At 44.8% G+C, this 24,666-nt stretch overlaps 1 protein-coding gene across 1 annotated transcript in view; it reads left to right on the top strand.

Annotated features, from left to right (window-relative positions):
• TEK (TEK receptor tyrosine kinase) overlaps nt 1-24,666 on the top strand; it is a 542,264-nt gene that overhangs the window by 395,743 nt on the left and 121,855 nt on the right. The window contains exons 15-16 of the mRNA XM_085641331.1: nt 16,206-16,410; nt 22,287-22,397. Of these exons, the coding sequence (XP_085497457.1) occupies nt 16,206-16,410; nt 22,287-22,397 (316 nt within the window). The remainder of the gene's footprint in view (nt 1-16,205; nt 16,411-22,286; nt 22,398-24,666) is intronic.

Here is a 24,666-nt window from a genome sequence, read left to right as displayed (position 1 = left end):
TGTTTTTCTTTTTAGATTAAAAAGCCTCTTTATTTGTTTTTTTAGTTTACAACCGCTGTAATGTCCTGTTAAACATATTTAATTATGTCTCATTACTTTGTCCTATAACCCTTGCATCACATCTTCCCCATACGCGTGCATGTGTGTGTGTGTGTTTTTCGTCCGGTAAGTGGCATTCTGTGAGGAACTGTGATCTAATTAATACTGGTTTTACCTGTCTACGCCTCCTCGTTACTACACTGCGCTTTATAGTCCCATCCGTAAGCAACAAAGCCCATGGCGGTCCACTCTCTGCCTCTCCTTGCTCCAACTTCAAGTTTCTGCTCCACCTTCAAGGCTCCGCTCTCTGTCTCTCCCTTCTCCACCTTCAAGATTCTGCTCTCTCTCCTCCACATCCAAGACTCCTCTCGCCACCATCCTTTCTCTCCTCCACCTCCAAGCCTCCGCTCTCCCTCATTCTCCACCTTCTTCAAGTCTCCGCTCTGTTTTACTCTCAGCACCAGAGTCTTCACAAACACCCATTTTGTTGTTCTCACGCTTACAAACACAGCTGTTGGGCCTGTCACTCCCGTGGTGACGGGGCCCATCTCACAGAGAAATGCAATAACCCTCTGTAATTTTTAATATCTCCTTTAATCTTCCCTAATGAAATTGTCATCTGACGGCACCAACTGCATCCTGATTGTAAGGCTCGGGGTCCCTTGGGTGGGCACGGCCTGCTGATCTCGAAAGGGGGGGCGGGGGTCGATGAGTATCTCCACACTTCTGAGAGCAAGTTGTATTAAGGGAGGGTCTCCCAGGGGCCCCCAGTCGGGGATGTTGCTGTGCGGGTCACTGTCCTTCTTTTCGATTTTTCTGAATAAATATGCTTTAATAAAATGGGCAGTTTTTATTGCAGAAGTGACAGCTGGAAGGGTATTGAGGAAAAGGGTTGATTGAGCTGTGGAGATAGCACTATGGAGAGAGGAGAGACAAGGAAAAGGGGCCGGAGTTCGTGTATTCATTACAGTTTATATAATATGTTGCATTTAATGTTTCCATAGTATCCTGTGCTATACAAATTTATTGTATATCTGGAGTGCTTGCATAACCCTTGCCCCAGTTTCTTGCTTAAAAGATGTAACCATATAAGTTTTGGTAAAGACATTAGATGCTTATTTCCAGTTTTAGGCGATCAGGCGAAGGTTATGGTGTTTTAGATAGGGTGACCACCTTGCACCAAATTGCATCCCACGCATTTTACAGGTGCAAGAAACTGCCCGTGTGAAATTACCAGAATTGTTTATTTTGGTTTTACCAAACAAAAGTAGTTGTGCAACATCCTGAATGTCTGAATCAGAATACGTGCAGTGGCATTTTTAACCATACATTTAAACTGCATGCTTCCCATAATTGTGATGTGCTTTCCCAGCACCTGCCTGGCAACATTTCCTGAGTTTCACTCAACTCTGCATCTAGAATCAGGTACTGATGCCACTTGTGCTCGAAATCTGATTTTGCAAAGGTCTCACTTTGAGCTCGCTAGTGTCAGTTAAAAACACATATTTAGAGTTTACTAACCAGGACAACTTCACGTTCTCTTAAAAATATTTAATTTTTTCTAATCCTTCATTTCCTAATATGTGTATCATAATTGCATGAAAGGTATGCCCACGGTCGTTAGTGGGTGTTGCACTGTCGACTGAGATATATATATATTTTTTTTATCTTTCAATTTTGTAACACATTATACAAATGGCATGGGAGCCTCAGTTATCCACAGTGTTCAGAACACACACTGTGGCTAGACTCCATGCAGTGAGAGTATCTGTAGCAGCGCTCTAAACTCGTTACGGACAATGCCTTGATGATAATATCATATGCAATTATGGTCGAGTTACACTCTTCATTTTCTAATGCATCACATACCAAAATGTTGACTATCTCTGAACCTCTCTTCATTATCATTCTTTCTCAATTATAATAATTGATTTTTTTTTTTATTGTATGCCATCCCACCGCCACCAAGCACTCTCTTTTGCTCAGTTCGCAGTCCCGGCTTTCCCCAGTTCCAAAATTACAGTGTGCTATCTACTTTTGCTTCAGGGTAGGGGATAGCTGATTGTTTGTGTGACCAACAGCGGATAGTGTCCACACTGTCTGTCCACTGGCGTTAACTCTAATCCATTAGGCACTCAAGCCTGGAACAAGCATGAAGTCACTCCGTAAGACTGGAGACTGCAGCGATGTCTTTCAGTCAATCCAGACGCTGCTCCCTTGCTGTTACACAGTTTGGGTAACGAGAGAATGGGAGGGAATCCATGCAAGAGTAGAGGAGGGCATAGGCATGTCACAGCATTGATCCCCTAACAACCTTCTCCCTGGAAACTGGATATTACGTGCTAGAAGGGAGTTCCCAGCACTAATGAAGAGAACTAGTTGGGAGTCCCAAACCTTTGGCATGTGTGTTTTGAAGTCATGATCTGCCACACAAAAGTCAAGGATAGGAGGGAAGACCCTGCTCAATCTGCATGATATCACATTGTTCTTTTACTGAATATGATGTAATGACACAGATATTAAACCTTTCTCAGCCCAGGTGCGGATTTGATATGTAAGATGCGCCAGAGACTGGGACCGTGTGTCGGACTGTTTGTTCAGATAGGATTTCATGACCGGATTGACTGTTCTCACTATCACCACCTGACTGTGAAGAGACTGAGAGGAATTGAGAAGACCATGAAAAACTGCCTTCATCTCCTTCCAATTCAAAGAGTTAACCTGTTCTTCCGGAAACCACTTCCCTTGAATGGTTTGAAGTGCTAGGGTGGTACCACATCCCACCTTGCTTGTATCAGTGTTTAGAACTAAGAGTGGTGGCATTTTCAATTTTAAACCCTCTGCCATGCCTAGATTTGTGCTATCCAGCCACCACTGTAGCTCCTCTCAGATCTCATTCGTTAGAGGCCCACACCCTTCCAGATTCGGCATTGCCAGATTCAAGAAACAACAAGCATTGGCATAGCCAATAGGTCTCGCCTTTGGGACCTTATAAGTGTTTAGCCATGCATCAGTTAATGTTGTTGCAGTAAGGATATTGTGCTGAATAACTAAATACTTATAATGTCCCAAAGGCGAGACCTATTGGCTATGCCAATGCTTGGTAATGCATGTCAGCCACCCCTAGGGTAGGCCCTGGACAGCCCACAGGGCAGGGTGCAATGTATTTAAAACGTAGGACATGTACTTTTAAGTTTTACATGTCCTGGTAGTAAAGAAAAATCTTAACCTATGGGCCTACCTCTCCCATAGGATAACATTGGAATTACCTTATTACATCCTATAAGTGTAATTTCCAAATGGATCAGGTAACCAGTTTATGTTTGGTGTAGCTGTATTTAAATTTAAAATCCTAACTTATGGTGGTTGTATTTTAAATTACAATTTTGAAAATGCCACTTTTAGAAGTTGCCATTTATTTGCCTTAGCCATTTGGTATCTGCAGCCTGTCTCTGGGGCACATGACTGGGTGTACTAAACAGATGGACTTTGTGTATTCTTCCTAGACAGCCACACACAATGGGGAGCTTAGGTATGACTGGGCCATCACTGGCAGCGTGGGAGTGAGGAGCTGGACCCAGCCCAATTTACACTTGAATAGGCTGTGTCGTGTCCCCACACAAAGAGTTGCATACTGCCTGTAGTTAGTCTGGAGCCAGGAAGGCAGGACACCTGTGCACTTCAAAGGTATGCCTCTAGAAACTTCTCTACACTTCAAAGGCACAACTGGGTATAAATACTGGATCTCTTTCACCACCACTATAATACACTTCTGGACCTGTGGATACTCTGCTAGAACAAGGGACAGCTGTCCTGCTGAAAGGACTACCTCTCTGATGGCCTACTGCTCTGGAGAACTGCTGCCTTAATGGGCTGACCTGCTGCCCTCTTGCCTGGGTGAGAAGTAATGGACCTGCATCTCTTGAACCCAGAACACAGAGGAATCCAAGGGCTAGTTGGCTGGCCTCCTGATCCGAAGCCTTATGGACATAGCAGGGTTCTAACAACCTTGCTCCTGCACCTCAACTCTGCCATCTGAGTCAACTCTGCCAAATGGTGCCACCCCAGTCCTGGAACTTTGGAATTGGACTTAAGGTGCTGAACCAACACATCTCCTCTGCTGCGCAACCCCAAACAGAACCGGCACATCTATGCTGCTGCGTGGATTAGACCCATCACCAAGGCCCACACTGCCTTTGTTCAGCGGGCCTAACTGGGTCCCTGTAGCTGGCCTGCGCTCCACTGTATTGGTCTGAACATGTGACTTTGTCCTGATCCGGCACGACCAGATATCCACAGTTGGTGTTTTGTGCTTTTTGACACTATTTTCACTAAAACCTTTAAAATTGCAAATCTCTGGTTCTACTGATTGTATTTTTGACGTTTTATTCTTCTTTTATTTATTAGAATTAAAGAAGGTTCTACTTTTCTAACCTGGGGTGGGATTCACTTTGTGTGTTGATGTTCACTTTATTACTGTTTGGAGTGTTGCACAAAAACTATACACATTGCCTTTAAATTAAGCCTGACCGTTCTGTGCCAAGCTATCCACAGGGTTTAGTATAGGTTAATTTAGGGTTGGCTTGTGCCTAACCCTGACAAGAATTGTAGTTGCAGCTTGACCAGGGTTCACACCCCAGTCAACCAACAACCCAAATTCTCTCAACATATATTTCATAAATTTATCTTGTCACACATAATATTGTCCCAGTATGTTGTAATATTACATGAAAGTAACTGCGCCCACTGACAGAGATAGTGAGTTCTAGAGGAGGGATGTCCTTAAAAGTTTGGGCACATATACAGATACACTAATGTGTGCTATTTGCAACCTTTTCCCAATCCTGAAAACGGTTGAAATGTTGGGCCTGTCAATGGACAGAAGTAAATCCCTTTCCAGCGTGACAATAGACTCCAAATTGGTAGGGTGTAGAAGATGGGTGGTTTCCACAGGGAAAATCTTTTCTCTGTGGAGGAAAATAAAATAAATAAAGTGCAATGGCAGTAATGTGAAGCCATTTTGGCATGCCCAGTTGCACACTATGTACAATTAAGCATACTGACATGACTTCGCATGAATGTAAATGGGAGTTTACACCAGTTTTCAAAGAATACTCCCGCATAGCTGCGTCTGTCATAGCTTTCCTGGAGTTCTGTTTGAAACCTTTAGATAACTCAAAATTCAGTTGTAGAATATGGTCTTGGTAAGTAGCTAATATTCATTATTAGCAGTGAAGTACAATGTACTGGGTCACATTCTGGGAACTGGAGTCTCTTTACCATGCAATTAGTTTCCTTTCAAAGTACAAATAAATTTGGGGATTAGTGTGTACCTCATTTGTACCTCCGAAGTAAAAGGCGATGGCGACGTCCTTACATATGGAGAGCTTGCAGAATTTGAAAGAGTGAAATCCGAGAATGAGCAATAGAATGGTGAATGTGTAATCGCACCTGTATTTGTGTCTAGCACAATGAGAGGGTGCGTTTGTAATGGAGTTCAATTGACTGGCCGAATTGCCAAGTAGTGTTACGTTTCTGAAAGCATTGTAGCTGATGGAAGTTGTGGGATAATGCAATTTGGACATTGAGGGGAAGATTTCTCAAGGCTTTGCACAAATGCAAAGTCACAAAAAGTGACGGAAACCGACACAAAGCATTGATGAACTATTTACAATCAAGAGCAAAAGTTGTTTTGCGCTGGAAACTTCTAAAAAATTGTATGCAAATAGTGCTCTGCATCACTTTGTGTTATCTTGCGTCAAAGGGGCATTCCTTGTGTGGTACAAGTGTTTTTTTGCAACCACCTATGGACTTTGAAGCAAAGTCCTATCTACTAACAATCGTAGACAGGGCTTTGCATCAAAAAATAATGCTTCCTCGAGGCAGGGTTTAAGAAAGAGAAATGTTTTTATTTTTCCCAACATTTAAAACATTGCATGTCAGCTGTATTATGCAGCACACATCTAATGTAGGGAACGTTTTAAAGTTAGTCTAACCATAGGATTGTGTACCAGAAGGGTATCATTCCAGTATAAAACCTAAGAAAAACATGGCACACACACCCTTGCACCATGGGTAGCGCATGTTAGGTTTAAAGAGTGGCAGTTCAAGGGGAGAAACAGCAGCATATCTTTGAAGATATGACACGGTCCTCTCTTTCACATTGGTTGCTGCTCTGCATTGTGTGACATATCTGTAAATCTGTCCCTGTGTACGCTATTTAACGGCGCATGAGGCTGAAGACTTATTTGATAATGACGCTCAAGTGGAGCTTCATGGATACCAGGAGAGGGAATTAGTTCATACACAAAATGGAGATGGACCAGGTTAACAGAGTTCCCATCAATGGGTGCTCCACGGTGGATTGAATTGGGTCAGTTATGTACAGCGCACTCTTTGTAGATCTGTGCAGGTGATCTGTGCATCCTAATTGCAAGAGGTCAATAACATTCAAGCTTGAAATGTGGGCCCAACCTACTTGTTGGTCATTATATTCTCCTTTGGATCAGGATCTTTCCACAAAAATCAAATAATCTTCTCTTATTTGTGAGCACCAAATCAAGCATCAGTCTTCCAAATTGCCTAAAGGATGAAATCACGCCTTCCCTTCAACTGAGATATATTTGCTGGAAATCATTGGACCGTCTGTATTTAGACAATTCCTCTGCAGGTCTGTGCATGAATTAAAATAGATAGGATTTTCAGATAACATAGAATGGAGACATGATCCCAAAGTTTTAGATGAACAGTTAACTTGCCAATTTTATTTTGAATTAACTAAAGAAGTTTCATAGGCTATCGATGGACACTGGCACCTTAGGAAGTTTTTTCGGTCCCCTCAGGTCCAGCTAAGCAGCTTGCTTCTAACACTGGGCAGGCCTTTACTCCCTCTTCACTCTAACCGCACCATCTAACACTGGGCAGGTCTTTAATCCCTCTTCACTCCAACCACCCCACCCACTAAGTGCAATCATCATACATACAAATTTCATACTATTTCATAAACATGACAGCAGCCGTGGGTGCTGCAGGTAAGAGCGGTGGGCCCAGGTGGGGAATGGGGCGTTTCGAAAGACGACCACGAGAGAAAATTAAATAAAAAAATAATTTTCCCTCATGGTTGTCTCTCAAAATCCCCCCCACCTTGCCCCACCACTCTTACCTGCAGTGGGTGCAGCTGCATGAAAGTCATGAAGATATATACCCTTAGTGACACAAACAACTAATAAACAGGAGGGTAAAGGCCATCTGTACATCTCAATCAAGATTTATTTCAAAGAGAGTAAGATCTTAATTTACTGGAAACAATTTTCTAAGAAAAATTAATCCACAAAAAAAGTCTTCCGTTGTTATGTTGGTCCTAGAAGTGGGCATCATGCCAGCATGCATCCTAATGACTGATTCAGGGCACAGGGCACAGGGCAAACAACTGAATGTCAGGAATTTCAGAAGAAGAAGATATTAGGAACTATACTAGGTGTACACCAAAAGTTCTTCAGAACTTGTCGGTTTGAAGGGCTTGCAGGAATTGTATGTGCTTCACTTATTTTGACAAGTCTCTCGAAGCCCATCTCAAAGCCTAGCACCATAAATTAATGTAGCACAGCTACCAGCTTTTACTCCCTCCAATCTTGGAACTAGTTGATAGTTAATAGTGCTAGGCCTACTGCCCGGAGTACGTAGAGCAGATGTTTACCTTTGTACTGAATACAGTTGGCCAACCACAGTCAATATATCCTATGCCAGTAGAGGGAGTGATGTCCTGGTATCCCTGCAAATAGAAGGTAGTTCTGCCTTCACGTGCATGTGTTGTACTCTATTGATTGTGTAGTTCTACAGATCAATTGAACTGTTGGAATACAGCAGCAGTGAAATGATGATCACTCTGATTAGCTCCTTGTAATGTCTTGTTTTACCTTTACAAAGAACTATCAAGTCCATGCGGTTTTCACTGTGGGTGAGGGGGAAGGGTGGACGCAACAACTTGCTTAATGAAAGTGGCTAGTTGGCTGCTGCTTCAACTGGCATACCGTCTGGTCCTCTTAAAATCCCTTTGTCTTCTTTCATCCAGGTGTACATCCTTCAGACAGTCATGCTTCGTTTTAACTCTCTTGCTTTAATATGCACTTCCAGCTCCCGCTCGTGGTCCCATGCAGGCTACGTATGTAGGAATGAGAAGGCTGACCGCTATGGAACGCCACAGTCCTTTGACTATGAAGTAATGTGACACGGGTTGAATTGGACTTGTGCATTTCTGTCTGGCAAGTCTTTAGGTCTATGCTGCTTTTCAGTTTTTTCATAAAAAAGCAAATGGATCACTGGATCGGAGATGTTTGACAGGTATAATATAATGAGGACAGGCAGCACCTCTGTATAATATGTCCAGAGCTGTTTTCACTCACATCTGTTAAGGTGGAATCCAGAATAACTGACAATCAGGAAAAGTCTCTAGATCAATAAGAGTCTATAGTTGAAGGAGTAACATGTTAAGATTTCCTTAGTACGGGAGGTTGAAGATGGGACAGAGGTTTCATGCTGTTCCCTAGGGAAATACAGGCTTTAAGAAAATAAAAAGACACAACTATTGCAATTTTAAATATTGTACAGCATATTGTCATTGACTGACAATAACCAAGGAAAACTCCGAGGGAATAGCGTTCATCACGAGGATCAAACAAGGACACAGTAGAGATGAGGAGCTCTCTAAATTAATTCTCTTGATGGTTTCTTCATTAGTGGCACATTCAAAGTAGGGTAGGCTTTTGTGGAGGAACCCTCTTCATTCATGGCTAGAGGGCTTGATCCAGAAAGTCATCCATCTTAGCTCTGCTCAACTTCTATATATCTTCCAGGCTGCGCTCAGTGTCACTAGCTTGGCCAATGCTAAACTGAAAGGAATGAAGCAGGTCGTGTGCTTCAAAGTCTCAGTGTAATTTTGGGGCGCAATCTTCTCAAGGAAGTGATCCAGGACCCAGAAGGTTGAGTCAGGCCTATAATTGACCAGCACACATGAGCTGAGGTTACATCCCTTTACATCCATGTGAAGGTGGATAGAACTGATACAAGTCAGTTAAAAATGGATCAAATATTTATATAACAATAGGTTCACATATATTATAATATAATGTAGTATTTATAATATAATATAATACAATGTAATGTATTGTAATATAGATGAGACACTGTCCTTGTAGATCTGAACTTGCCCTCTTGAATTTTCTATGTACATGTTCCTATGTAAATTACTTGTTTGGTAGAGATAATTGCTCCTCTTTAAAGTTCCCTGACACCCACTTGGATCATGTTTGTGTTATATAAAACTGCATAATAAACAGTGGCGGCTCCCCCATTGGGGCGTGGGGGTGTCGCCCCCCCTGGTTTCTCACCGTGCGAGAAGACAGAAACATAATGGTAATAACTACCATTTTATGTTTCTGCCTTCTCGCACGACGAGAAAGCAGAAGTGCCTGGTTGTGGGTGGGCAATCCTGCTCCAGGGCATGGGGGAAGTGGCTTGCCCACGGTTATGCATACTGACTGATTGGTCGGCCCCAGGCCGACCAAACAGTCACTATACACAACAGTGGGCAAGCCACTCCCCCCATGCCCTGGAGCAGGACCGCCCACTCTCCCTTTTCTCTATGTAGGCTGCTGCATGCAGCCTACATAGAGAAAATGGCCCGGGTGGGGCGTGCGGCAATGCGCCTCACCACTTGTGATTGGTGGAGCCTGGAGGGGAGGGAGGCTCAGGCTGCCTTTGCTGATGACGAGAGCTGCAGCCTGCAGGCAATGAAAAAACGCAGGACGGCGGGAGCGGGAGCCGGGACCCGGGACCCATCCAGAAGCGGGATAGTAAGTTTTATGTAATTTTTTTTTTTAATTAAATTATTTTTTAACGAACCTCTCCCCCTCCCCCCTCCCCAGTGTGTAGGGTTAGGTGGTAGGGCTTGGTGTGGTGTTTGGGGCTTAGGGTTGTGTGTTGGGGTTCGGGCTGGTTTTCTAGGGCTTAGGGTTGAAATTTGGTAGGGTTTCTGGAGTCTAAGGCTCAGGGCCCGATTCAGGTTAGTGCATAAAGGTTTGAGGGTGGTTTGGCTTGAGTGGATCCAGATTTGGCTGATTTTGGGGGTTTGTGGGTTTGCGGGGGGCGTGTTTGGTGAAAATTCATCCCCGTTTCAGTGGATGGATTTCTGTAATTCTTGCTGAGATTGTTGGGAATGGGTGGAACTAGTGTCCCAGTGAGTTTGAAGATGATCGAAGCAGTGGAAGTGCTGAAAAGAGCATTTTATGTGAAGGCCCGGTTTGCAATGTTATCCAATGGGCGGTGTTGGGGTGCGTGGAGAAGCAGTTTTTAGGGGGTTCCAGTTGCTTGACAGGAACGGGGCTGCTGTGAGTGGTAGGGAGGGGGAATTCATTGGTGTGCAGGAAGTTTGGGAGAAATCAATCTATGGGAAGGGTGTTTTTCGGCAAAGTCGAGGAAGGGAAACCGCTGCCATAGGAGCCCATGTTAAACGTGAGTTTTGCATGTTTTTGGGGTTCGATTGTAGGGTGTTGCAGGTGGTTCCGAGTGGATTTGCTTAGCTGGGATGAGTGTTGGGAAGGTCTAGTTTTTATTGCAAGTGTTATGAAGAAAATCCATGGAGGGTAAGGGGTGTTTTGGGCCTAGTTTCAAAGTGCGTTTTGATGCGATTTTAGGCCTCGTGAAGCTCGCGGTAATGCAGGTTTTTGGGATGGTAATTTGGGGTGTTCTAGGGTTTTGGGAATGGGTTTAGGGGTTTGGGAGCAATGTTGGGAAGGTCTAGTTTGTGGTAAAAAGAGCAGTTTGGTTGTAGGTGAAGGGGAAAGGGTAATTTGGGCCTGTTTTCTAGGTGCACTTTGTGCCCTTGGCGAACATTGCCTGTAATGGGTAATTGCAGACGAGAGCTACAGGAGGGCGACTGATTTCAAGCCTTTCACTTGTATGCATCAGTGGCGGGCAGAACCATTGGAATTATATGGTTTTGTGGGTGCAATATTTTCTTCATAATTATGGATTTGGCGTATTTGCACCGTAATCCAGCATCAGCGGCATAATCTGCAGATTAAAAAAAAATAGCTTTTAGCTCAAAACAATCGCCAACCACTAGCACAATTGAAGCACTGCTTACACCACTGATTCCCCCTTAAGGTGTTTGGGCTAGCTCGCTATGCTTGCTCGCCATACGGCAGTACAGCAATAATTTTACGGCTCCCCACTTTTGAATGTCACCAGCCACCACTGATAATAAATAAATAAATACATGGAGGGATAGTAACCAGTGCCAGGTGATTCCAGAGTCAACCTTAAACTGATTCCTTTATTCAAACATGCACCCAAACATTCTACCGTTCACATTTCACAACATCGCAGCCACTCAACATCGCAGCCACTCAACATCCCATCCATCACAACAAGACCACAATCTTTTAAGAAGCATTATGAAGGCATACTTAAGTGTTGAAAAAACCCTTCCAAGAGTGAGGTGTTTATTCTCCCTTTTAATATCACAAATACAGATTTATAACCAAGCTCGAAAATCTTAGCAAGACAATTGAGTTATAAACATGCATCAAATTATACAATAATAACCCTGTATAAACTCTTATCAGCAGGGCAAAATAAAGAACGTTAACTTAGTAGTTGATTTATGTATTTATTCAATTAATTATAACTTGTGTGCAGTGTAGTACTCCACAGGGGTGTAACTGTGACTATTCAGTACATCTGAACTGGTTGGTGTTAGACCTGGTATCCTTGGCGTAGCTTCCCCAGACTTTCTGCCTTCTGTTTTGCTGACTTCATTTGTGTAGGCTTTATGACTCTGGACACTTTACCATTGCTAGCCAGTGCTAAAGTGCATGTGCTCTTCCCCTAAAACATGGTAACATTGGCTTATCCACAATTGGCATATTTAATTTACTTATAACTCCTTAGTAAAGTGCACTATATATGCCCAGGGCCTGTAAATGTAATGCTACAAGTGGGCCTGCAGCACTGATTGTGCTCCGCACTTCGGTAGCCCTATAAAAATGTCTAAGGCTTGCTACTGCAGAGCTGTGTGTGCAGTTTTAAACTGCCATAGCCAGATAACCATCTTGCCAGGCCCAAACCTTCCTTTTTAATACATAAATCATCCCAAAAGTAAACCATGGATAGCCCAAGGGCACGGTGCAGTGTAGAAGTCTTCTGTATTTTTCTTGAAGGGACTATTTCTTTCTATTTCATGTCCTACTTTTAAATTAAATGCACTGCAGTTGGCATTTTCTGACATTAACCATTCCGTACCTTCTTCCGGTCTCTGAATACACGTCTGTGGTGAGTGACATCTGGGCTTTGCTCATTTCCTCCAGACAGCCACACACAAAGGGAGCTTAGGTTTGACTGATGGGCCATCAACATCCTGAGGGATCATCTGGGCTGGATGGGAGGGAGGAGGTGACATTTGCACCTGAATGGACTGTGCCTGTACCACACAAAGAGCTGCATAACCCCCTGTAATGAGTCTGGAGCCATGGAAGGAAGGGCAAGGACTTTGTGCACTTCAAAGGTCTCTCTATGAAGTCTCCTCCACTTCAAAGGCACAACTGGGTATAAGTACTAGACCTCAGACACCACCACTTCAGTACACTTCTGGACCTGAGGAAAGTCTGCCAGGAAGGACTTCTGTGCTGCTTAAAGGACTAAAACTCTCATGGACTCTGCTGGACTTTGATGAACTCCTGCTTTGCTGTGCCTGCTGTCCTCCTTGCCTGGGAGTGAGAAGGCATGGACCTTCATCTCTACATCCCCAGAACTAAAGTTCTGGATTGGGAACCCAAAGCAGCCCTGGCAAATTTGTTGGACCAGCCCCCATCCCTAGTTTAATAAAACCAGCCCCCAGCACTGCTGCTTTTGTTACTGGGGCCAATATTGCAATATCAATGGAAACCAGGCCCCCAGTAACAAAACTGGCCCCCACCGCTCCAAAACCAGCCCCAACCCTTCAAGCCTCCCAGGCAAATTCCCGATGCCCGCTACAGCCAGTCCGGGCCTGAAAGTGACTCCAATGGCTTGCTGGCTTGCCTCCTGTTCTGAAGCCTCAGGGACATCAAAGACTTCCAACAACCCTGCTACAGCCTCTGGACTCTGACACCAGTGAGTCCTGCCCTGCCAAGTGGTGCCCATCCAGTCCTGGGCCCCTGGAAGTGGGGTTTGCTGTGCTGTACCTGCAAAATTCACACATCACTATCATTGCGCCAGTCAGAACCGACGCATCACCTACCTCGAGGAGATCGCATCGCCAAGTGCCTGGCTCGACGATGATGCACCATCTACTTAAAGGACATTGCATCGCCAGCTGCAGCGCTCGTCAACGACACATCGCCTACATCTCAGGCTGCTTGACGATAACACATCTGCGCGTGTGTGGCTCGACAACGACGCATCGCCTATGGATCCTAAGGATCAGAACCAGCCTCCCTGCTCCACGCATTTCACCCTTGGCGTCGACGCATCCTCCAACAAGGCCCTATTTTAGCGGGACAAGATTGGTCCATGTATCTGACCCACGCTCCATTATTGTCAGCCTAAACTTTTGGATTTACCCTGGTCATGTGCGATCAGATGTCCCTGGTTGGTGCTTTATGCCTTTAAGCAATTCATTCCAGTTTTAGCTTTTCAAATTCATGACTCCAGTTGTACTTATTGGATTTTTTTGTTATGTTGGTCTTGTTTTACATGGGAAGTCTTTTTGTGGTGTTTTCATTGTGTTACTGTTTTAAATACTTTTCACATTGCCTCCTACGTTAAGCTTGCTTGCTCTGTGCCAAGCTACCAGAGGGTGAACACAGGTTAATGTTTAGTGTGTAACTGACTTACCCTGACTAAGATTTTGGTCCCCACTTGGACAGGGTGCATACCTCTTTCAACAAGAGACCCACTTTCTAACAGTTGGTTTAATTAATTATATTCAATTGTATAGGAATTTCCTTTACTATATAGGGGGCCTTGCCGATTTAGAGGGGTCACTTAATATTGCTTAGTGTAATACAATATACAAAAAATATCCTGGAAAACAATCTGCTTTGATACATAATGCCATTTTGGAAGGGAACCTTGATGCAAGGGTTGGGGCATGGTATGTTGGAGCATGGTATGTTGAAGCAGGTGGGTTTTACTTGTTTTGCAAAGATGGGCTTTGGGTGAGCCCTGTTTCTCCATTATTCTCTACAACTGTCTTTCACATTTTGTTCCACTCACATGGGGCAATGAGTCAGTCGCTTTAGCCATTGGTTCTGTGAGTAATGGCATTTGCCTGATCACATATGCACATCTGCCTAAAAACAAGTGCTCTTCAGTGCAAGGTCTGCTACGTCAATAATTTACATTGCCAGTGCTTTTTTCTTTCAAGTCTTTATATTTATTTTATTAGTCATTTTTGTGATTCTAAATTATGTTTTTGGGTTCCGATAATTAAAAGCCAATCAAAGCTTTCAGTTGCACCAAGAAGAATCGTTATTTTCTATGATGTACATTAAAGCTAAAAATCGTTTCTATTCTTGTTCTAAGTACAGTGCCTGCCTACCAAGAATCACATGTACAAATCTGAAAAAATGATATACAACGGTTAATTTCTTTAACAAAATTAACTTTTCTTGAAAGCCTCTGGCTTCCACGGCAATTTGTGTTTATTTTTTTCATTTTTGGTGGCATGATTTTACATACAAAATAATATTAACTATCCCACCAGCTTGTCAAGGCCAGGCCTATTGCCTTTGCTAATGCTCGTTGCATATGTCTTGAACATATAGAGGCTTGTTATTTAAAAAAAGAGTAGTTTGGTATTGGTAATGATGTCAGATTGGTCTATTATGGGCTACTAGACGGGATGTCCTTTTGTCATATGGTGTTTGATCAAAATAAGATGGGTAAGGATCCGGGCCGGGGAGATGAAGCCGGACCTCATAGAGGCGCGGGCAAAACGCCGTCTGGAGGCGGGAGGCCCCCCCCCTCGCATTAACATATAGGCTAGGCCGGCGGGGGCCAGGATTGGCCCCCATCGGTAAAGGCGAACCCCCCCCCAATCAGGGGGCGAGCCAAGAGAGCGAGAGGGGGATAAAAAGGGGCATACAGCCCAGCAAATCTCACACATCCACCCTCGGATAAGGAGAAGAGTATTCCCACCCACCCACACCTAAGAGACAGGCATCGCAGCCGCGAGGTGGAGGGGTAGCAGAGCAAAACCAGCTGAAGTAGTAAAAAAGAAAAGAATTCACTAGAAGGTGGATGGAAGGGTCTCACAGTGTCCTTGGGATGCTGCTCAGCAGGGGCATTGAGGGACCCAATGGGCGGCCTGCCGCCATAGAAAATTAGAAGTAATGCTCCCGCAGGACCCTTGGGATGCCTCACAGCAGGGGTTCAGAAGAAGAAAGGAGCAAGGACTCAGTTGTAAGAAAGTAGCGTAGAGGCTCAAGAAAGGTCCTTGGGATGCCACACGGCAGGGACCTCTGGGAGAAGGGAGGGCCCACGAAAGGGCACAGGGCGAGCGGAGCGGAACTTGTGGCCCGGAAAGGTCCAGATGGACACCCTCTAAATCGGTAGCAAGCTGAAGCCTAGACCCGTGAATTGGAAGCCTAAAAGGGGTCCCTCTCCTCCCAGGTTATTGAGAAGGCTGAGTCCAGAATGCAAAAATGTTAAAGAACAAAGAAGTGACATGCATTAAAATGAAATGTGTACATAACCATAAACAATTTAAATGTATAAATTGTTGTTTTATGAATAAACTGCGACCTTTTCAGGCACCCAAAGAAAGTTGTCAGTGGTGATTTAAGATAAAAGCGCGCAGTCGGTTTTTAAAGGGCAGAGGGAGCAGGGCATGGGACTCGCCACCTGGAAGGGGTTAGGGATTTCATACAATGGCCGTGAAGAGCAAAGCGTGCATTTAATATTTATCTGAAGCTACAAAAACGCAACAGAAATTAATCTCTTATCATGGCTTCTTATTTGAGGAGGTTGCTAATGCACAATAAGTCAGGTGGAGCTGGAAGTACACACTGTAGAATCAATGTGACGTTGGCGTGCTTTGTAGTTTCTATGTAGGCCTGTTACATCTTTGTAATACGGGTCGGTGTTTATGCAAGTTTCACCCCATCTAATATCTCTCTTTTTTGCAGCGGGACGAGCCAGCTGTGCAGTATAACTCCGGCAGCCACCTCCGAAAGGCCAAAAACGGCCAAGACCCTAAAGTCTACCCTGTCCTGGAGTGGAACGACATCAAGTTTCAAGATGTGATAGGGGAGGGCAACTTTGGGCAAGTACTTAAAGCGCGAATTAAAAAAGACGGCCTGAGGATGGATGCAGCAATCAAAAGAATGAAAGGTTGGTTGAGTTAGTTAGAGCTGGATCAGCAGCATGCAAGGAAAATATATGTTTTGTGAGAACCACGACAGATCAAAAAACGATTCATGCCAATGGCAATTTAATTATTGGTGGGAGGGAGAGCAGAACTCCAATTTACCAATTTTTTCAACAGACAAATGTGTGACGTCAACATACTATCGCATTAACACCATATCATCTAGAACTTTGTCTCCACTGCCTCACACCTCCCGTAACCAAAATAATTACCTTCAAAGTAACCTGAAAGAACACCCTGCCCCTTTTCATAATCCTTGCAATATGCCTCCTAACCCTAAAAAGTTAACCCTAAACCAAATTGCACCCAATCCATGAACATATACAAATGAAGTTCGCTGAAATATATCACATTCAATTGAATTAAATGATAAAAATGGTAACTATTGCACTCTAACCCTTAAAGTGACTAGCTCTGCACCTAAGTCAAATATTACATTACAATACATCACATATTAAATTAAAATAAATATTGAGGCATTAGCAGCCATAACTCAAACTTCCTTGAAATAAATTATCTAAATATTAAAGCTGTTTTAAATAAGTTAAAACCTTTTTTTAAGAAAACCTCTGCTGTTATTAACATTTTTAACTGTAGCACACAATCAAGTAATTTACACGCGATCAGCAAAAAAAGAGTTTTCAAACTACTACTGATTGAGGGATTTAGGCTCCATCCACATGTTGGTTCCCAGAGACAGTGTATGATTGGGCCAAAGTTGTGTGCTTCTACTAAAAAGCTTATATTGCTTATTTTTAGCTTGTGGCAATGCTGACACTCAGTACTGCAGGACTGAATTGGTTATGGTGGCAAGCCAATGATCATGGCTTTATACCTTTTCTGTTTATTATGAAATGTTACAATAAAGACAGTAGGCCTGGTGTATTTATGGTGAAAAGCAAATGTTAACATCAATCCATTTAAGGGTGGATTGTTATTACTCTGTAAAAAAGAAAGGTAAGCATTTTGGTACATGGAATGTCACAGATTACTGTAAAAGGCACAGGTTTGGCGGTGTTTTGGTTTATTTACCTCCTGTGAAAAAACATGGTTATAGAAGATTTACTCTGTGAGGATCTTTGTTATGATCTCATAGGAGAGATAGAAGTCTATTTTTCCAACTGTAATTTTGTAAACTTCTGTAATGCTATGACAGTATGCCTGATGCTTTACTTGTGGAAAAGCTTAAACTCAATACAGTGGTCCTGAGTTGAATATAGTGACAAGCCAGTATGGCTATTGGCCTGATGTCATAGATCTGATATGTTTAATATAAAAAGTTACAGCAAAGGAAGCAAGCCTGATTTATTTACTATGTTACACATATGTTAAAAGTGGATAGTTTATGCATCATGCAAAACCGAAATCACGAACAGCTATGGCTACTAACATCGCATTTCTGCAGATAGTAGAAACAGCCAAGAGGTGCTCTTCCTCTAACTGATTTGCCAGCTTAAAACCCCATTGTCAACAATTAAATGGTCAATATTGAAATAACAGGACTATCAGTCGATCCAATCCCCAACAGCTAATATTTTAGTCAATTTCACAGTTCCCATCTAAGCTCATCAATGTTAAATCATTCCAAAAGTGTATTTTTGAAACAATAAAGTCTCATTTAAAATCCACAAAACACTCGAAAGGGGTCCGCCAGCACTTCAATTTTTATTCAGAACCTTTATTATAAATCCATTGCCTCCTTTAAAAACAGTGCATCAATCCCGCCAATGTGTTTCGTCCTGCACAAGGACTTCCTCAGGGCTTTTAGTTCCCTCCAGATGCACAAAATAGGTTTCAAAGTTAGTCTTCACAATTTTATGTACAATTACAGGTAATGCTGTGGTATGTGTGTTAGACTTGGCATCTTTTGGCGTGTTTTCCCTGAGTTTTTGCTTGCTGACCTTCCGGTTTTGACTCTGTTTGTGCTGGCGTAGCTTTTCTGCGCACTTTTCGCACTGCTGATCAGTGGTAAAGTGCAAGTGCTCCTGTGGTAAAGTATGTTATGGATTGGTGTTTCCATGATTGGATGTTTGGTTTACTTGTCAGTCCCTAGAAAAGTGCACTGAGTCTGCCAGGGCCTGTGAATCAAATGCTACTCGTGGGCCCGCAGCACGGATTGTGCCACCCACGTGAGTATAACATAACGAGCCCGGGGAAGTAGGTAAGAAAATTATGCTTAGTATGCCAGAACTCAGAATCTAAAGATGCATCTTTTAGTTAAGGTGATTTTTACATTCTGTGTTTGAGAATACCACTTTTAGAAAGTAGGTCTTTTCTTGCTCAGTCATCCCGTGTGCCTCTGCTGGAATGTGGATTGCCTGTCTGGGTTTGGATGACAGAAGGCTGGGGAGCAGGAGTGGCTCTAGATAGTCTAGGTGGGTCAGGAAAGGGCTGAATAGACCTGGGCTGCGATGGGGGAAGAGGGAGGAGATTTCCTTGCACCTCAAAGGGCTGGTCTGCCTCTGACAATGCCGTCTCCACCTCCTGCCAGGAACTCACACCAGAGAAGGCAGAACTGGTTCTGGCTGGGCACAGACCCTCTCTGCCTAAGAGATCAAAGGATTTTGGGATATAAATATTGGGGCCCAGACCCCTGAACTTTAGAACTGTGAGGAGGGACTACCACTTTGCTGTGTGCTTTGCTGTGTTGGCCTGCAGTGGCTGCTTCTGTCTTGGGCAGTGAAAGGACTGGACTGAACTTTCTGCAATCTACTTTTGTGAGTTTCTCCAAGGGCTTGAGGTAGAGCTTGCCCCCTGTTCACGAAGTCTCAGGAACAGCAAAGAATTCAAGTTCTTCTGCCCTCAGCACTGGGGACTGTGTGTTTTGTGCTGCAACAGAAGAAAAGCAACTCAATTACATCTATGACCCTGCTGCCCCTCCGTGTCCTGAAGGCACCGCAGAAGGCACCGCCACAACGCCGCACCACGACCCTGGTCTCACCGACGACGCCTGCTGACAATGCCACCGAGCCACTGCTCGCACCTCGACCTGTGGGCACTGCACTCTGCACCGCCTCGCTTCACGACGATGCCTTGGTATCCCCGACGACGACGCTCCACGCCGCTGCTTGCATCGTGTCAAGGGCACCGCTCGTAAAGTTACACGACACACCACCCTCATCCCGCACTGCTGTTTGGCCTACCGACGCCAGCGCCATCGACTTCAATTCATCAGCCGACGACAGCAATTCAGCCACGACGAGGCGGCTGCTTGCACCGTGACCTGCCAGCACCGTGACAAGCACCACCTTCATCTCGAACCGCAACCCTGGTCTCACAGACAACGCCATTTGATGCCGCCACCAAGCCACTGCTCGCATTGCGACCTGAGGGCACCGCACGCCGCACCGCTGCACTTCACACTGTAGTACTCGACTCCTGCAGATGCCAGTGCTCCTGACTTCAACAGAGAGGAGGTCGACCTGCAACGCATGTGACTTCGAGGACCCTGACGACACCAGACCTGACCTCCGGAACCGACGCCATGTTTTTTCGTAAGCCCAACGAGAGGTCGCCGACGCCCTGCATTTCTAAAAGGTACTGTTTGCGGGTATTCCCGACACCGTAGCTGGCCCGCGACACTGCGGTCAGCCAGAACTGTTTGGATTTGTTTGCTCATGACGCAATGATAGCCCCGGACGGAGCTATCGACATCAAGGTACTGTTTTTCAAGCGTATTTTGATAACTGTAGATTTGTAAGTACTGTATTGTTGATTTTTATCGTTTTTGGTCTTTTCTTAAGTATATAAAAATATTGAATATTTTTCTAAACTGGTGTGGTGTCCTTTTGTAGTGCTTACACTGTATTACTGTTGGTTACGTGCAAATACTTCACATACTGCCTCTAAGATAAGCCTGACTGCTCGTGCCAAGCTACCAAGGGGGTGAGCTGGGGTTATTTTAGGAGTGTAACTCCCTTACCCTGACTAGGAAGAAGGGTCCTTATTTGGACAAAGGTGCAAGCCCTTGCCAAACAGAGACCCCCATTTCTAACAATGTACATTTCCACCATATAGTGCCTTGAGGAGAAGTTGCAGCTAGGTTATCAGAGTGCAGCTATTCAGGGTTATATGGCCTAGAACACAATGAGAAATTGATGATGTGTGACCAATAAAGAGAGAAATACCTATTGGCCTATAACTTGAAGTGCACTGTTTGGTAAAAATGGGATGAAGCCTTACCAAATCCAGAGCCTCCACATTGTATGCATTGCCCTGTGGCACATTAGAGACGCAAACTACTTTAAATTTGCAACCATAATTGCAAATCACCTCACATGTCCTTTGTCATTTCCACAGCTGATGCCCACAAATTATAGCCCCAAATGGAACATGGGACTTTTTTATTGATTGAGGAGGGAATGATTGAAGAGATCCGTCCACTCACTACAAGTCTTTTGCAGGATTATAAAATAAAAAAAGAGAAGTTTGCAACTTAATCCACTAGCTGCCTTATTTAAGGTTTGGTGGCCATCCCACTGTCCTGCCAGAGTGGCATCATTAATGACCTCTGCTATTCTGGTGAATGCCTTACCATCATATTTCGAGATCTCCACCTGCCTGGCAGAGATCTCTGTACCTTCAGAAGAACCACCCCATGCCCTTCTACCCACAAAACTTGTAGTCCCCCTTTATTTAGAGAGGGAGGAAGAATTAAGTTTACACTAGTGTAGCCTCCAGTAGCTTTGTGTAAACCAGTAAAAATGTCTGACCTGACGAACCATCCGCCATGGGTCCAACAAGTCACAATGAAGGTCATGCTGCCTTAACGGGGATGGGGTGACCACTGCAATTTTCCCGACTCATGTCTGAAATGCTTCACTCTTTCCTGTTTAACATTTACATGACACCCATTGCACTAGATTATCTCCCTATACCAAGCTCAATTCCAGATGTATGCAGACAACATTAAAACCTACCTCGAGTTAGGAGAACTCTCAAATCACCATGTGAACATAACATACCAGAAACTATTAAAAAAAAAACTCCTGAAAACTGGCAAAATCACAACGCATAGTCTCTTGTTCGAATGTATGTATATATGTATATGGTATTTCTATGGCACAAACCTAGCCAAAAGGCAGCAGAGCGCTGTACATGGTTAAAGACAAGCATAAAGTAATAAAGTAAGAGGAGAGAAATGTGGGTTGCTGATGGTTAATGCATTGTGATGTAGTGTTCTTTAACGTGTGCCAAAAGAATGGCCAAGAGAACTAAGTGATGCCCTAACTCCAGTTCAGTCAGCGAGAAACCTCTGGATTTGGTTTGATAACGACCTTCCCCTCAATGTCAGATAGCAGAAATGGTCAAAAGCACCAAGCACCACCTCATAATTACTAGAAGGGTATTTCTACTTCGCCAGTGTAGACACTAGATTGAAATGGATTACCAGGGCACTGATCTTATTTTAACTTGACTTCTACAACGCAGTCTACATAGGAGCACGACAAAGGTGCCTACAAAAACGTCAGAAGGTACGAAATGAGCTAACCACAATCTGCGTCATTCTAAAGAAATTCGAGCTATTGCTCTAAAATATCTCTATTGACTTCCAGTGGGACTTCCAGAGTACGTAGTGTGACATTCCTTTTTGTTTAATAAAATTAAAATTACATCAGTATTCTTAAACATATTTGGGCTGTGATGGCATAGGATTAAAAACATCCATTCATATGTACGAATTGTATTTTAAAATATTGAATTGTACCTTGTGGTCATACCTCCACTGAATAAAACAAGTATGTCAACAAGACCACTCAAATAAATAAGTATAAACATGGTGTCGCGAAAAGTCTAATACTCATCAAATGAATTGCCATCATCTCTATTTTTCTTTTAGAATATGCATCAAAAGATGATCACAGGGATTTTGCTGGTGAGCTAGAAGTTCTGTACAAACTTGGACATCATCCGAATATCATTAATTTGCTAGGAGCATGTGAACACCGCGGTAAGATAATCTAAAAATGTATTTCATTAATTAATTTGCAATGTGCTCACTGATCGTTGGCACCACTTTGAGCAATTCAACAGGAATGAAAGGGGGGAAACAGATGAAAATGTCAGTATTCACTTTGACGGAAGATGGGGAGGAGAATTTTTTTTCCCATGTAGATAGATGGGGGAAACAACAGGAAAAAATACCAGGGGCCATATTATCAAGAACGGTGCAAACATTATTGCCGCTTTAGCGACATGAAACTGCCGCTAAAGCGGCGATAAGGGGCTTGATAATATGCCCTAGAGCATGGGTACTCACGAACTTTCTCTCGGGGGCCAAATTTACTGTGTGATTTGTGGCTGAGGGCCGCACCGGTGGGGGCGGGGGCAGTGGGGGAGGAGGCGGGGCTAGAGCAAAAAAAAAACTATGACCATGAGGTTGAACACAGGCCCCTGCAGCGGACGCCTTCGTCCACTGAGCCACCAGACCCGGCATTCACACATCTATCTATCTATCTATCTATCTATCTATCTATCTATCTATCTATCTATCTATCTATCTATCTATCTATCTATCTATCTATCTATCTATCTATCTATCTATCTATCTATCTATCTCTCGCTCCGTCTCCCTCCCTCTCTCTCTCTCTCCCTCTGTCTCCCTCACTGTGTCTCCCTCTCTCTGTCTCCCTCCCTCTCTCTCCGTCTCCCTCCCTGTCACCCTCCCTCTCTCTGGCTCCCTCCCTCTCCCTCCCTCTCCCTCTCTCTGTCTCCCTCCCTCTCCCTCCCTCTGTCTCCCTCCCTCTCCCTCCCTCTCCCTCCCTCTGTCTGTCTCCCTCCCTCTGTCTCCCTCTTGTCTGTCTCAGTCTGTCTCCCTACCTCTCCCTCCCTCCATCCCTCTCTCTCTCTCCCTCCCTCTGTCTCCCTCTCTGTGTTTGTCTCCCTTTCTCTGTCTCCCTCCCTCCCTCTCTCTCTCTGTCTGTCTCCCTCCCTCCCTCTCTCTCTCTCTCCCTCTCTCCCTCTCTCTCCCTCCCTCTCTCTCTGCCTCCCTCCCTCTCTCTCCCTCCCTGTCTCCCTCTGTCTCCGTCTCCCTATGTCTCCCTCCCTATGTGTCCCTGTCTCCTTCTCTATCTCTCTCACCGTCTGTCTCCCTCCCTCTCTCCATCTCCCTCCCTCTGTCTCCCTCTGTCTCACTCCCTCCCTCTGTCTCCCTCTCTCCGTCTCCCTCCATCTGTCTCACTCTGTCTCACTCACTCTGTCTCCCTTTCTCTCTGTCTCCCTCTCTCTCTCCGTCTCCCTCCCTCTCTATCTCTGTCTCCCTCCCACTCTCTCTCCGTCTCCCTCCCTCTCTCTATCACTCTCTCTCTCCCCCTCTGTCTCACTCACTCTGTTTGTCTCCCTTTCTCTGTCTCCCTCTTTGTCTCCCTGTCTCCTTCTCTCTCTCTCTCTCTCCGTCTGTCTCCCTCCCTCTCTCCATCTTTCTCCCTCCGTCTCCCTCCCTCTGTCTCCCTCCCTCTCCCTCTCTGTCTCCCTCCCTCTCTCTGTCTCCCTCCCTCTGTCTCCCTCTCTCTCTCCGTCTCCCTCCCTCTCTCTCTCTCTCTGAATCACTGTTTTTCTCCCTTTCGCTCTCCCTCCCTCCCCCTCTGTCTCCCTCCCTCTCCCTCTGTCTCCCTGTCTGTCTCCCTATCTGTCTCCCTCTGTCTTCCCCCTCCCCCTCTGTCTTCCTCCCTCTGCGCACTCTGTCTTCCTCCCCCTGTCACCTCACCTGCTGCTCTCACTCCCTGCTGCCCTCCGTCACCTCACCCTGCTGTCCTCCTCACCCTTTGACACCTCACCCGCGCTGAGACAGCTTCCGAGAACACACACAGCCCCCGCCGCACCCAAGTACTTAACAGGTGTTTTAAAAACCATTCACTTGTTAATGAGGCTTTATTGTATTTCACCTCTTCTTAGCGCCCCTGCATCAGGGGCGCTAAGAAGAGGTGAAATTCAACAAAGCCTCATTTACAAGTTAATGGTCTTTAAAAGAAATCGCCCGGGCCCCAGAAGCTCCACGCTGCTGCAACCGGCGATGTAAAAAACACACAGGTATGATGTCTGTAAGGTCCGCGGGCCGCCACGGAAGGCTTGCCGGGCCGCCGCCGGCCCGCGGGCCGTACTATGAGTACCCGTGCCCTAGAGCATGGGTACTCACAAACTTTCTCTCGGGGGCCAAATTTACAGTGTGGTTTGTGGCCGAGGGCCGCACCGGTGGGGGCGGGGGCGGGGGCAGTGGGGGA

The sequence above is a fragment of the Triturus cristatus genome, chromosome 2_2, assembly GCF_964204655.1.
Source record: "Triturus cristatus chromosome 2_2, aTriCri1.1, whole genome shotgun sequence".
NCBI classification, from domain to species: domain Eukaryota; kingdom Metazoa; phylum Chordata; class Amphibia; order Caudata; family Salamandridae; genus Triturus; species Triturus cristatus.
The sequence above is the reverse complement of the archived record's forward strand: the minus strand, read 5'-3'. Positions and strand labels throughout refer to the sequence as shown.